This window comes from Oncorhynchus nerka, linkage group LG4, assembly GCF_034236695.1.
Source record: "Oncorhynchus nerka isolate Pitt River linkage group LG4, Oner_Uvic_2.0, whole genome shotgun sequence".
NCBI lineage: Eukaryota > Metazoa > Chordata > Actinopteri > Salmoniformes > Salmonidae > Oncorhynchus > Oncorhynchus nerka.
Genome location: NC_088399.1, coordinates 50,656,380 through 50,670,096, shown reverse-complemented (window position 1 = coordinate 50,670,096; position 13,717 = coordinate 50,656,380). Strand labels below are relative to the sequence as shown.

The 13,717-nt window shown below is 41.6% G+C and overlaps 1 protein-coding gene across 1 annotated transcript in view; it reads right to left on the bottom strand.

The window, feature by feature from the left end:
* LOC115127184 (integrin alpha-2-like) overlaps positions 1–13,717 on the bottom strand; it is a 33,119-nt gene that overhangs the window by 12,322 nt on the left and 7,080 nt on the right. Inside the window, exons 2-10 of the mRNA XM_029656834.2 lie at positions 12,606–12,729; positions 7,689–7,798; positions 5,351–5,442; positions 4,036–4,150; positions 2,108–2,235; positions 1,714–1,862; positions 752–902; positions 329–494; positions 108–181 (exon numbers count right to left, since the gene is read on the bottom strand). Coding sequence (XP_029512694.1) covers positions 108–181; positions 329–494; positions 752–902; positions 1,714–1,862; positions 2,108–2,235; positions 4,036–4,150; positions 5,351–5,442; positions 7,689–7,798; positions 12,606–12,729 — 1,109 coding nt within the window. The remainder of the gene's footprint in view (positions 1–107; positions 182–328; positions 495–751; positions 903–1,713; positions 1,863–2,107; positions 2,236–4,035; positions 4,151–5,350; positions 5,443–7,688; positions 7,799–12,605; positions 12,730–13,717) is intronic.

Genomic DNA, 13,717 nt, shown 5'->3' with positions numbered 1-13,717 from the left:
GTGTTACGAATGTGTTACGAATGTGTTACGTAAGACACCCGTGAAATAAAATGCTACCAAATAGACTAACTGATTTAAAGTAAGAGTTGGGGGTTTGTATCCCATACCTGCTTCTTGGTTTGGTGGGCACTGAATCCCACTTGGGACATCTCCATCTGAAAGTCACCACCTTTCCCAGTACCTAACCCCCACAGAAAACACAACGGACAGGTTAGGTTAAGTGCAATAAAGTGGCCGTGCTACTATTTCTGGTTTTGTAAATGGTAACTCATTCTTCTTCGAATGGACCGCGATACAAATTCAGCGTTGCTTTAGAACACAACTTTACCCTCGATGTTGAAGATGCGGTCTCCCAGAGATCCAGCGATCTCGAGCAGAGCCTCCTCAGCTGATACGTTGAAGAAATACCTATCTGTCGGGGTGCTGGCGATGGACTTGATCTCCGCAATCAGGTTCTTAGTGTCAATGTCATTCCTTATGTAATACCCAAGGACCTAGAAAAAACCGACATAATAAAGAATTAGTTTTAAAATCATTGATATTAGAATGAAAGGGAAGATTGATATACCGTAATAATAATAATGCCATTTTATAGGTGTATCAAAGGTCTCAAACAGTAAATGTTAATACCTCACACTCAACACTGTACGTACTGTATATCCAGGTGTCTTTTGCCAAAGAGATTTTATGTCAACGAGAGACTCACCTGGATAAATAAAGGATCAACCAAATAGGTGGGATATTTACTCACAGCAATACCAAAGCGGGTGATCTTCTCACTCTCACACTTCCTGATGACGTCGTCTCGGAGGTTCTTGTCGTGAGACTCTCCGTCCGTCACCACCACCATCACTTTGCTGGCTCCGGGTCGAGCCCCGTTCCCGGGCAGGAACGCGTTCTGTCTGAGACACGAGGTCAAAAAAGTGTCCCATCTCAACATATTCCAACCCAATTCAATACCCAATGTAAAGAAAAAGCTTCTTAAAACGTTTGTTCGGAACACATTTCATTGTGTTGTATTCCATTCTATTCCATTCAAGTGCTCAATTCTAACCCCATTTGGGGGTGTATATACAGAGAGATTCTAATCCTGTTGTTATTTTTTATAAATATGTTGAGTCAATAGAGTCAGGATATATATATTTAAATTACATGAGGGTCACGATCACTTACAGATGTAGGATATTTTTGTATTTAAAAAAAAGAAGTTTTTGTGGGTGGATCAGCTTTAATATTGTGGAATGATTGTTGCTTCCATCAATGTAATCGTCTGCATCATTGGGATGTAGGATCTTAATTTGAGCCACTTTTCTACAGCGAATAATCCTGCAGCAACAGAAAATGTGAATTATTATGTGGCTTCTAATTTTAAAAAATTGTAGGGCTTGATCTGATATTTTAAAGTGGAAAGTTTGACATTTTAAAGTGGAAATTACAAACTTTAGAAGCCTTTGTAAACCTTGAATAGTCTACAAGTTTGCATTTCCTGCTGTACAGGACAATTTGCCGCAACAAAAGAGTGATCCTAAGGACCCATTGACTAGCAGAGAACAGGAGGAAATGCCTTAGGCTTGCCTCCCTAATGGCACCCACATAGTGTACTATTTCTGGCCAAAAGTAGTGCACTATGTAGGGAATAGGGTGCCATTTGGGGTGCAGAATTTAGACTATGTTGAACTGCAAGAATAGAAAGTGTTGTAGACTGAGACACACCGAGCAAATTCAATGGCGCGGAAGGTGTTTGTCTCCAGGCCTTCCCTCTGTAGAATGTCCGCTGCAGCCGCAATGATCGAGTCTTTGGTTTTGTAGGCGTTCAGATGGAATTCAACGACTGGCTCAACCCCGTACTGTATAATACTTGCCTGAAAACATGAACATAAAGTCAACAAAAACAGATAGATCATTTACTCGGGCCAAGATTCAATCCGACTGCGGGTGGTCCACAATGCAGCTTTTAAAGGCGATCTCCGACTGAGCTGATATATGCAGTGTTAACCATGAATGAGATCTCTGCGGATGGGGGGGGAACATTGCCTTTAAAAGATGCATTGTCAATAACCTTGACAAGTGGCAAATGATATACATTGATAACTGTGAGCACACTTACCTGAGTATTATCCGGTCCAATATCTAAATTCTCCAACAGTTTCTTGAGGAAAGCCACAACTGGTGGCCAGGGATATATACTGTTGGATCCATCCACAATAATAGCAATATCCATTGGACCCCCACAAGCTGGAAAGACAAGATAAGAATTGAGTTCATGTCAACACGTGCATTTTCCATGGTAATCATTCATAACTCCAACCACAAAGGGGCGTTAAATATAACATACAGTAGGACTGAAAGCTAGAATCCTTAGTTGCCACATCCCTTTTTCTACAGCTGTGTACCCATTGGTTCTTGAAGAATAGAACTTAGAAATGCCTCATGAGCTTAGTTCAACTTTTTGGTACCCTATCAGAACACAAAATATAAGCTTGTTTTACGGCAATGTGTACACTTGTGAACAACATAAATGCAAATAAACAATACATAGCCTCAAAATGTGGTGGCAAATGTACCTCCGCCGCTCTTTCTAGGAAGTTGAGAGTGGTTACCTTTCTCTAGTCCCACCCCTTAGCTTTTTAGCACAACGGGGGTGGGGAGGACCGCCTTGTTATTGTTTCAAATGAGGACTCAAGCTTTAATTTATACTTTTAATCAATGGTGAAAACAATACATAACTCGTATGTATTGTCCTCCTCCCAGAGCGCTAAGAACCTTGGCGTGATCCTGGACAACACCCTGTCGTTCTCAACTAACATATTTCACAACAATGATGAAGCGAGGTCCTAATCCAGGCACTTGTCATCTCCCGTCTGATTACTGCAACTCGCTGTTGGCTTGCCTGTGCCATTAAACCCCTACAACTCATCCAGGCAGCCCGTCTGGTGCAAGGTTCTCTCACGCCACCCCGCTCCTCCGCTCTCTCCACTGGCTTCCGACAAGACCAGAGCTGTGAGGGGGGTTGGCACCTCAGTACCTCCAGGCTCTGATCAGGCCCTACACCCAAACAAGGGCACTGCGTTCATCCACCTCTTGCTCACTCCCTACCACTGAGGAAGTACAGTTCCCGCAGCCCAGTCAAAACTGTTCGCTGCTCTGGCCCCCAATGGTGGAACAAACTCCTCACGACGCCAGGACAGCGGAGTCAATCACCACCTTCCGGAGACACCTGAAACCCCACCTCTTTCAGGAATACCTAGGATAGGATAAAGTAATCCTTCTCACCCCCTTAAAAGATTTAGATGCACTATTGTAAAGTGGCTGTTCCACTGGATGTCTTAAGGTGAACGCACCAATTTGTAAGTCGCTCTGGATAAGAGCGTCTGCTAAATGACTTAAATGTAAATGTAAAATGACCACTGCAAAGTCACACAGCGAACTCAATGGCTGCCGTTAACATTACACTAGGCCTCTTCAAGACAACATGGCGACAGAGGAGAAGTTCATGAGATGAGATTAGTGGTTGTTTAGATCCCTCTCCGGTGCTCCTGATGGAGAAGTTCTGAGGACTTGGCTTAATTGTCTGGCAATGTGATTTGTGTGTGATGGATAAGTGGGCTTGTCTTTTGTGAGGCAGTAGAAGTTGGTGCAGAGAGAGACAGATGTGCAGTGTTCCAGACCTGTGTAACCATGAGTCTCAGTGCTGTTAAGAACTCTGGGCCATTGGTGACTCCTCAGAACAGATGTCATGAATCTATCTTGTGGGTCTTGTAAAGGATGTGCTGGGAGTTAGTCAGCCTCTGGTTTCTCTCCTCAATCTTCTCTCTCGCTCTGTCCACTTTTCTGAGTTTCTCCTCTGTGTCTGTGTCTCTCTCTCTCTCTGCTCTTGAATAACCATCAGGGAGGAGATCTGAATCCTTCTCCCCCCCCCTTAAAAGACCTAGATGCACTATTGTAAAGTGGCTGTTCAAATGATGAAGGACTCTTACTAAATGACTTAAATGTAAATGTAAATGCAGGATATTTCAAATGATGAAGGACTCTTACTTTGAAGGGCAGGTGAGAACGAAGACAGGGGGTTGAAGAGAGGGTTCACTTCTGCACAGATGCCTGGGTAATAATACTGGCTGCCACACTTCTGAGCCCACAGAGGTCCACATGTCTACCAGGAGAACAAGACGACACACAAGATATAAGGTAAAACATCCAAAACAACATTACATTCAGGCTATCAATCCCAAGTCCATAAACATGTGGGATTGATTGACTGATAAGATCTTATATGAACTCTCCAGCTGCAGTGCTGTTAAAGCTGTTGATCATGATGAATCTATCTTGTGTGGCTGTAAAGAATCAAATGTAATCATTCCAAACCTGTTAACCATGAATCTATCTTGTGTGGCTGTAAAGAATCAGATGCAATGATTCCAGACCTGTTAACCATGAATCTATCTTGTGTGGCTGTAAAGAATCAGATGCAATGATTCCAGACCTGTTAACCATGAATCTATCTTGTGTGGCTGTAAAGAATCAGATGCAATGATTCCAGATTCCATGAATCTATCTTGTGTGGCTGTAAAGAATCAGATGCAATGATTAACCATGAATCTATCTTGTGTGGCTGTAAAGAATCAGATGTAATGATTCCAGACCTGTTAACCATGAATCTATCTTGTGTGGCTGTAAAGAATCAGATGTAATGATTCCAGACCTGTTAACCATGAATCTATCTTGTGTGGCTGTAAAGAATCAGATGTAATGATTCCAGACCTGTTAACCATGAATCTATCTTGTGTGGCTGTAAAGAATCAGATGTAATGATTCCAGACCTGTTAACCATGAATCTATCTTGTGTGGCTGTAAAGAATCTATGGCTGTAAAGAATCAGATGCAATGATTCCAGACCTGTTAACCATGAATCTATCTTGTGTGGCTGTAAAGAATCAGATGTAATGATTCCAGACCTGTTAACCATGAATCTATCTTGTGTGGCTGTAAAGAATCAGATGCAATGATTCCAGACCTGTTAACCATGAATCTATCTTGTGTGGCTGTAAAGAATCAGATGCAATGATTCCAGACATGTTAACCATGAATCTATCTTGTGTGGCTGTAAAGAATCAGATGTAATGATTCCAGACCTGTTAACCATGAATCTATCTTGTGTGGCTGTAAAGAATCAAATGTAATCATTCCAAACGTGTTAACCATGAATCTATCTTGTGTGGCTGTAAAGAATCAGATGCAATGATTCCAGATCTGTTAACCATGGATGTATCTTGTGTGGCTGTGCGGGTGAGGATTAGGGTTAGGATAGCTAGAAGTTCTATACAGATGTAGTGGTGTGTAAAAACAGGTTTACCATGAACTTGTCTTCTGTAGCTGTGTGGGTGAGGGTTAGCCCCAGACTCATGTTGACATTGATGTTCTTCACCGTTGACATGCTGACTGAGTCTGAAGTACAGGAGAGAGAAAATACATTGTTACAGTGTCCTTGTGTTCGGTAACGAATACATTCTCATGGTGCAATTACAGTGCTCATCACTCATGAAAACACACAATGAGATCCTGCAACACTCCGAAGAACACGGTTCCTTGTCTAACCACAGTGGCCATCGCTCTGACTGACAGACTGATTTGACCGGGTTCAAATGGGATTTAAATGGAATAATGTGGGGAAACACAAGCTAATGCTAGGCAATAAAGCGACTGCTAAAAAAGGGGAGGAGTTTATAGAGATACAGGAGGGGAGAAGGAATAGCTAGCCTGGGCGCTAGCCTGGGCGCTAGCCTGTTTCTGCTCCCTTGCCAACACTTTATGGAATGTAATGCCAATTCCATGTTTGGCTGGACAATAAGAACAATGGAGTTGGCAAGAGCACAAACAGATCTGGCACCAGGGCTAATGAATAGCTGGAGCTGTTTGAATGTCGTATGAAACGTATAAATGTCTTACTCTGCAGGTTGAGTATGAAGTATGTCTTACTCTTTAGGTTGAGTATGAAGTATGTATGAAGTATGTCTTACTCCGTAGGTTGAGTATGAAGTATGTATGAAGTATGCCTTACTCTGTAGGTTGAGTATGAAGTATGTAGGAAGAGTACGAAGTGTGTCTTACTCTGTAGGTTGAGTATAAAGTATGTATTAAGAGTACGAAGTATGTCTTACTCTCTAGGTTGAGTATAAAGTATGTATTAAGAGTATGAAGCATGTCTTACTCTCCAGGTTGAGTATAAAGTATATACAATATGAACTATGTCTTACTCTCCAGGTTGAGTATAAAGTATATACAATATGAAGAGTATGAAGTATGTCTTACTCTGCAGGTTGAGTATAAAGTATACACAATATGAAGAGTATGAAGTATGTCTTACTCTTTAGGTTGAGTATGAAGTATGTATGAAGTATGTCTTACTCTCCAGGTTGAGTATAAAGTATATACAATATGAAGAGTATGAAGTATGTCTTACTCTTTAGGTTGAGTGTGAAGTATATACAATATGAAGAGTATGAGATATGTCTTACTCTTTAGGTTGAGTATGAAGTATGTATGAACTATGTGTTACTCTCCAGGTTGAGTATAAAGTATATACAATATGAAGAGTATGAAGTATGTCTTACTCTTTAGGTTGAGTATGAAGTATGTATGAAGTATATCTTACTCCGTAGGTTGAGTATGAAGTATGTATGAAGTATGCCTTACTCTGTAGGTTGAGTATGAAGTATGTAGGAAGAGTACGAAGTGTGTCTTACTCTCTAGGTTGAGTATAAAGTATGTATTAAGAGTACGAAGTATTTCTTACTCTCTAGGTTGAGTATAAAGTATATATTAAGAGTATGAACTATGTCTTACTCTCCAGGTTGAGTATAAAGTATATACAATATGAACTATGTCTTACTCTCCAGGTTGAGTATAAAGTATATACAATATGAAGAGTATGAAGTATGTCTTACTCTGCAGGTTGAGTATAAAGTATGTATTAAGAGTACGAAGTATGTCTTACTCTCTAGGTTGAGTATAATGTATGTATTAAGAGTACGAAGTATGTCTTACTCTCCAGGTTGAGTATAAAGTATATACAATATGAACTATGTCTTACTCTCCGGGTTGAGTATAAAGTATATACAATATGAAGAGTATGAAGTATGTCTTACTCTGCAGGTTGAGTATAAAGTATGTATTAAGAGTACGAAGTATGTCTTACTCTCCAGGTTGAGTATAAAGTATATACTATATGAACTAAGTCTTACTCTGCAGGTTGAGTATAAAGTATATACAATATGAAGAGTATGAAGTATGTCTTACTCTGCAGGTTGAGTTTAAAGTATATACAATATGAACTATGTCTTACTCTGCAGGTTGAGTATAAAGTATATACAATTTGAAGAATGTATTACTCTGCAGGTTGAGTATAAAGTATATACAATATGAACTATTTCTTACTCTGCAGGTTGAGTATAAAGTATATAAAATATAAAGAATGTCTTACTCTGCAGGTTGAGTATAAAGTATATACAATATGAAGAGTATGAACTATGTCTTACTCTGCAGGTTGAGTATAAAGTATATACAATATGAAGAATGTCTTACTCTGTAGGTTGAGTATAAAGTATATACAATATGAAGAGTATGAACTATGTCTTACTCTGCAGGTTGAGTATACAGTATATACAATATGAAGAGAATGAACTATGTCTTACTCTGCAGGTTGAGTCTCTGGCAGCCTGAACTGGACCCTCTGATCTCACACTTGTAGATGTCTCCTTTCCTGTCCTGGTTGTATCCACTCCAGGGAGAACCAACCAGCAACCTGGGGGAACACACACACATGCATGCATACAGACAAGCAGGCAGGCAGACAGACAGACAGAAATGTGCATACTGATTACATAATAATTACAATGGCATGTATGTCTAAATTACACACAATTATTGGTAGCTCATACCATTGTTAGGGAATAGACTGATGTTACTGTCCTTGTACTTCATATTTGGATACAGTACATACATTCACAACAAGACAATGGCAGTTACAGAGTTTTTCATTATCTACAGATGTGGAAGGTAAACACATACTCTACCAAGGTCATCATTAACAGTTAACCTTAGGGGGGAAAGTATAATAAGCACCTTAACTCTGAAGGGCAAAGGACAGTGACATTTACAGTGAAAGGATGTTTTCAGACTCTGCCTGTTGCATGAGAAGGAGAGAGCCATAATGACCAGTGCCAGTGCTGTTGGTGGCTCAGGATCCATGGTGTTACTGCCATGTGAGTCAATCAGTCAGGACACACACGGCCACTATATTACACAGCGTGACGTCAGACCAGCCTACCACACAAGAAACAAGTTACACTCATTATCCTTTCTTGATGACCACACACACACCAAGCCCACTCCATTACACATCACTGAGGAAAGCCCCACTTTGCTAGACTACTTTTATTTGTTTTAATTAGGCAAGTCAGTTAAGAACAAATTCTTATTTACAATGATAGCCTAGGAACAGTGGGTTAACTGCCTTGTTCAGGGGCAGAACAATAGATTTTACCATGTCAGCTCAGGGATTCGATCTAGCAACCTTTCAGTTACAGGCCCAACGCACTAACCGCTAGGCTACCTGCCACCAACTACAGTGTGAACAGAGAGACCACTCAGCAGCTGATCTGTAAACTATTTCATATTCTGCTGGCTTTGAATCTTCAGTCATGACCGAAATTATCGGTACCCTTGATAAAGGAGAGCAAAAAAGGCAGTATAAAATATATAGTACAATTACTGAGCTTTATAAAACGGGTTGTTTGGATCCTGGATGCTGATTGGTTGATAGTTATAGCACCACAATCCCCACATTCCATGTGCAATGCCTGTTAACAGTTCCATTAGATTTATCACAACCCAGCCAGTCAATTTATACAAAACAAAAATATAGACACATCGTGTAAAGTGTTGATCCCATCAGCTGAAATAAAAGATCCCAGAAATGTTCCATACGCACAAATAGCTTTTTTCTCTCAAATTTTGTGCACAAATTGGTTTTCTTCCATGTTAGTGAGCATTTCTCCTATGCCAAAATAATCAAACCACCTGACAGGTGTGGTATATGAAGAAGCTGCTTAAACGGCATGATTTTTTTTAACACATGTGCACCTTGTGCTGGGGACAATAAAAGGCCACTCTAAAATGTGCAGTTTTGTCACACAAGACAATGACACAGATGTTTTAAGTTTTAAGGGAGCGTGTAATTGGCATGCTGAATGCATGAATTAGAGAATAGAATTAACGACCAGCCTGTTTGGTTACAAACTTCAGAACCTCAGAACTAACAACTGGATTTTTGGCCGGGACTATATTATCTGGTGGAAGGGTGAAATAAAACGAATTTACTCATTAAAATAACATTTTGAATAATGTTTTTAATGTCATTCATCGTTTAAAAAAACAACAACATATTGGCAACCATTTTATAAAAGCAATAAGGCCGTCGAACCCAGGCCATGTCGTGTGATAATAACAGGTCTTAGTCAGGAGATAACATACAAATAATCCTGGGTTCTAGTGCTTATTACTTAAATACTGATGCTCCAAAAACATTTCAAATGTAAATATTTGATTAAACGAGTAATAAAAAAAATGATCTAAAAATGCAACCCTGTTTTCAATACTTTGTGCACACTCCCCTTGCGAGGATAATTGCACTTTGATTCCTCCATGCAGAATCTTTCCATATCCTTGATATCCTCTGCGCTTATGCACTGCCCTCTTCAATTCAAACCACAGGTTTTCAATGAGGTTCAAGACCGGAGACAGAGATGGCAATTACAAAATGTTGATTTTGTGGTCAATTAACCATTTTTTTGAAGATTTCGATGTGTGCTGGAAGAACCACTTGCAGCCAAGTTTCAGCCTCCTGGCAGCGGCAACCAGATGAATGTCCTGGTACTCGGTATATTTCATGATGTCGTCGACCTTAACAAGGACCCCAGGACCAGTTGAAGCAAAATAGGCCCATAACATCAAAGATCCACAGTAGGTACGAGGTTCTTTTCTGCATATGCATCCTTCATTTGAGGCCCAACCCACCACTGGTGTGCATGGGTAAAGAGCTCTGTTTTCGTCTCATCGGACCATAGCACCCGGTACAAATCCAAGTGCCAATGCAGTTTAGCAAACTTCAAACATTTACATTTGTTGGTTGCTTTCAATAAAGGCTTTTTTTTAAATGGCAACCCTTCCAAATAGCCTATTGGCCTGAAGGTGGCTTCTAATTGGAGATTTGGAGATGGCCCTTGGCCTTTTTTTTGCCTCCTAAATGATCTTTCTCACTGCGCGTCGGGGCAAGATACACTTGGGTCCGCTACCAGGGAAGTTTACCACCGTGCCAGTGGTTTTAAACGTCCTCATTTCGGCCATAATGGCAGTAAGCGGTGTATTTTTATTTTTTACACATGGTCTGTCAACAACCATTTGTCTGTTTTAATTTGGGAGTTCTATGCGTTTTCCCATGGTGACGGATGACAAACGGATTTTACACGCACGTTCTCTATTTTTGTCTCTCCATTGTTTTGAGTGTACAATATTGCTCAGTATTTGTATTGTTTGTTTTATACAGTCTTTTTTCGGCTCATATTTATCAAGGGTGCATATAATTTCAGTCATGACTGTATATCTTTTTTTGGCCAGGACACAGTGTGTTGGTGTGATATTAAACCGAATATAGACAGAATAGAAGCTCAAAGCATGACCTCTGGTATCAGTAGTATGCAGGAGAATAGGCTTGTCAGATAACAGCACTTCCTCGACCATGCTAGTTTTTACAGATATTAACATGTATTCCACTGGTTACAGCTGAAGAAACATTTCAGTTTCATATATGAACTTGGTACACGTTTGCCAACGGTTGGCATTCGTGTTTTGTTGTGGTTTCTCCGAATATCCCAAAACTCCCAGACGCTCCTACTGACTTTGTGTTAGAGCCAAAGCCCTCACTGCGTGTCGGGGCAAGCACTGTTCCAGTGGTTTTAAACATCCTCATTTTGCCATAATAGTGGTAAGCTGAGTATTTGGTTTAGAGTTAAAAAAAATACAAATAAATTACACATTGCCTGATTTCTGAAAGTCAACAACCATTAGTCTCTTTTAATTTGTGAGTTCGACGCCTTTTCCCATGGTGACGGGATGACAACTAAAGAAACATTATGAACTTGGTACACGTTTGCCAATGGTTGGCATTCGTGTTTCGGTGTGGTTTCTCTGAATATCCCAAAACCCCCCTACGCCCCCACTGACTTTGTGTTAGAGCCAAAGCCCACATTCTGAGACAGGAGGCAGCCAATTAGACAAAGGGAGAGAACTGTCACCTGGCCATCTCTGTGATGTCATACACTCTGGCTTTCAACGCAACAAGGCACTTCTTTTCTCTGGGGTTACGAGGTCTTTATGCCTCTTATTTCAAATGGGGTATTTATCAAGATTACAAATGACGAAACCGTAAACCTCTTTCCACTGTCATGTTGTCAAAACCTAGTCTCGTCCACCAGCCAGCTCTCTTCCTGTTGAGTCAGTCCGGGGACGAGGTGAGTCAAAACCACATTCAATTGAAGTCCACTTAAGTCCTTGACGCAATTATGCAACCCATCATCAGCCTAAGTGGTGGACATCTAGTTATTTGTGTTTGTCAATCATTTCCCTCCCTCAAACCTCAAGTTAAATGTTTCTCAGAGCCCTTTCCTTTGTTTAACAATGTTCCCATCCACACATAGTTATTAATACGCCATAGGTTAACCCAGGCTCAGTCTCCATGTCTGTTTATGACGGGAAACGAAAGGAAGGCAGCTATGTCCCTGGAGAGATGTATTCAAAAGGAAAATGTCTCCTCTGAGATCTCCCGGATGCAGACAGACGGCACTGCGGACTACAGGAAGTGTGTGTGTGTGTGTGTGTGTGAGCGAGACGTGAACCCAAGAACCCTGTCTGTGACGTCTGCTCTGTGATGATCAGCAGTATAACTCTATAATGTGAGTGTGTGGGCATGTGTGTGTGTGTGTGTGTGTGTGTGTGTGTGTGTGTGTGTGTGTGTGTGTGTGTGTGTGTGTGTGTGTGTGTGTGTGTGTGTGTGTGTGTGTGTGTGTGTGTGTGTGTGTGTGTGTGTGTGTGTGTGTGTGTGTGTGTGTGTGTGTGTGTGTGTGTGTGTGTGTGTGTGTGTGTGTGTGTGTAGTATAGTGTTGAAGTGCCTGGATCTTGCTCCGTTGCCAACCCTGCTGAGGGTCATGTGACCTACTGTAAGAACAGGAACAGCATTAGCTTGAGAAAACGGATGCTCACCGCAGGGGTTCCACCAAATCCAGCAGCTACACAACAGTTCTGGATCTCTCAGACCCAAACAAAGCTCGGGCTTGTTTTTAGCTCTCCTGGCCCCTGTACGGCGTGCGAGAGTGATTTGGACACAGTGCTACTGTCGTAACTGTACATCAGCACAGCGTAGTGCAAGTGTGCATCTGTGGAGGTGCTGAGATGCTGTTCTTACCATGTCAGAACGTAACACTGTCTAGCACTTTCTACCACTCTGTACTGCTTGTGTAGGGCGGCCTATGCATGACTCCGTAGTCTCGTCTCACCATTTTCCCTGGTGATTTCGGAACTGTTTCACGGTGTATCCAAACTCCTCGAGGGCAGGTCCAGAGAATACCTTGGCTCCTGCCGTCCCCACATTAAAGGATAGGGCCCGGGGGATGCTCCAACCTGCAGAGGGAGAGAGGGAGAGCGAGAGAGAGCGAGAGATCACACTGCTATCATAAATAACACTCTCCTCCACCACAAATATGCTGCAGCAGCGAGGTTCAGGGTTGTGTAAGACGGGGGAGATGAATTGAATGTCAAAAACAAAAACAAAAAAACACCACACCTTCTTCGTCTGTGATATGTGCTATGAGGTGCTTAGCTTTTACGTGTGTGCGCATGTAAGTGCGCGTGTGTGTGTTATCTTTGTTCCCAGGATACTATGGCTGTACCAGGAATAACAACAAATTCCTAATACCAACGGCAATGCAGTACTATGCAGTGTCAGGCCTTGCGATAGTAAAGATGTCAGAGACATTCGAACACATCCTTCAAGGCATAACACCTTAGGCATCCATAGTGAAACGTAAAGAAAGTATTTTTCCACCATGTGAACTGAAGCTCAAAATATAACGACAGTGGTAATAACACTCAACTCTTGTTTTTAAGACGACCTTGCTAGCATTTATCACAATTCACACATACAGCAGACCGAAAATGCTCTCGTTGTTCTATTGTGAAAGCAAGGTAAGAATTCCAACGGCCTTACATTTCCCAACGGCACTTGAAGATGGATTCGACTAGAGACCGGGATCTGGCTGTGTGCGATCCCCAATCTGGACGAGTCGAAGCACGACAGTGTGCACAGATTGCTGGTCTAAGGTGCAGACGTGTCAGTGCAGTGGCTGCTTACAGAGGACACACAGTACCCGAGGGGGGCCTATTGAGATGAGGGTGAGTGATATCAATCCACTGGCGAGGCCTTTCGAGACGACAGAACGACAAGTCACGTCACGGCACCATCCATAAGGTCTAGAACAGAGCCGACGCTGAACAGAGAGACGCTGAGAAAGAATAGAAAGACTTTTCTTTTTGTTGAGCTAACACCCGTTCCCTTTTCTCACACCACACTTGTCTTGTCTTACCAGCACTGACTTGGCTGATTGCTGCT